The sequence below is a fragment of the Stegastes partitus genome, unplaced genomic scaffold (assembly GCF_000690725.1).
Source record: "Stegastes partitus isolate 25-593 unplaced genomic scaffold, Stegastes_partitus-1.0.2 Scaffold30, whole genome shotgun sequence".
NCBI lineage: Eukaryota > Metazoa > Chordata > Actinopteri > Pomacentridae > Stegastes > Stegastes partitus.
The window spans coordinates 1,294,704-1,295,688 of NW_007577761.1; the positions used below are offsets into that span (position 1 = coordinate 1,294,704).

At 35.1% G+C, this 985-nt stretch overlaps 1 protein-coding gene across 2 annotated transcripts in view; it reads right to left on the minus strand.

Annotated features, from left to right (window-relative positions):
• Positions 1 to 6: 6 nt before the first annotated feature.
• Positions 7 to 985, minus strand: part of LOC103370413 (cytochrome P450 2J6-like) — a 12,661-nt gene continuing 11,682 nt past the window's right edge. For both annotated transcript variants that reach the window (XM_008299475.1, XM_008299468.1), the window contains one exon: positions 7 to 601. In XM_008299475.1, the coding sequence (XP_008297697.1) occupies positions 426 to 601 (176 nt within the window). In that variant the 3' untranslated portion in view covers positions 7 to 425. The remainder of the gene's footprint in view (positions 602 to 985) is intronic.

Here is a 985-nt window from a genome sequence, read left to right on the forward strand (position 1 = left end):
GATTTCCTTTGCGATCCGATGCCGAGTAAAGTAAAGAGCAGCTTCTGTTGGATTCGTTTTGATATTTTTGCCAATAAATCGGGCGACAACTTGTTAAATCAGCACTGCAAAGCCAAATATAGAGGCAAAAAACAAGTATTTCAAATGCATCTGCAGATGTTGAACGTTTGAGACGAACAATATTTACAGAACATCATTTTTTTACATTATTATTAATATTATTTTAATAGGTGTTTGGGTGAAGAAGTGGCTGAAGTAAGTAAAATGCATTAGCTGGAAATTAATATTGACTAGACAACATTTGATGACAAGCCATTCAATTGTTTTTGAGACACATGTTTTCAGTCTAGCCATTATAGGAAATGAAAGATAAAAAGCAGATATTCTTGATGCATTTCAAGTTATATGTAGTGGAACACAGTGATTTATCGTGGTGTGGCACAGAGGCGATAAGGTTTGGGAGCGCGAGTGCCTCCCAGGTTGAACTCCAGACTGGGCTGCTCTCCAGCAGGTGCCGAGAAGGAAAACCTCTGAAGGAGGGCGGTGAAAAAGAGGAATATCTCCATCTTGGCCAGAGGTTCACCAAGACACACCCGCTTACCTGAAAATACACAACACAGCAGAGGAGTTAATATATTTATATATATTGTTGTTGTACTCCATGTTGTAAATTCTAAAAATATTGCAGTACTATTTGTATATTTTCAGGAAATATTGTTATTTTGTACATTTTCTGAACAGTACACCCATCAAACTACACACTCCCTAACATACAGTTGAAACCAGAAGTTTACATACACTGTATAAAAAGATATAAAACCATTTTTTCTCACTATCTGACATTAAATCAGACTAAACATTTCCTGTTTTATGTCAGTTAGGATTACCAACATTATTTCTATTTGCTAAATGCCAGAATAATGAGAGAGAGAATGTTTTTTGAGAATTTTTTATTATTTTCTTCAAAGTCAGAAGTTTACATACA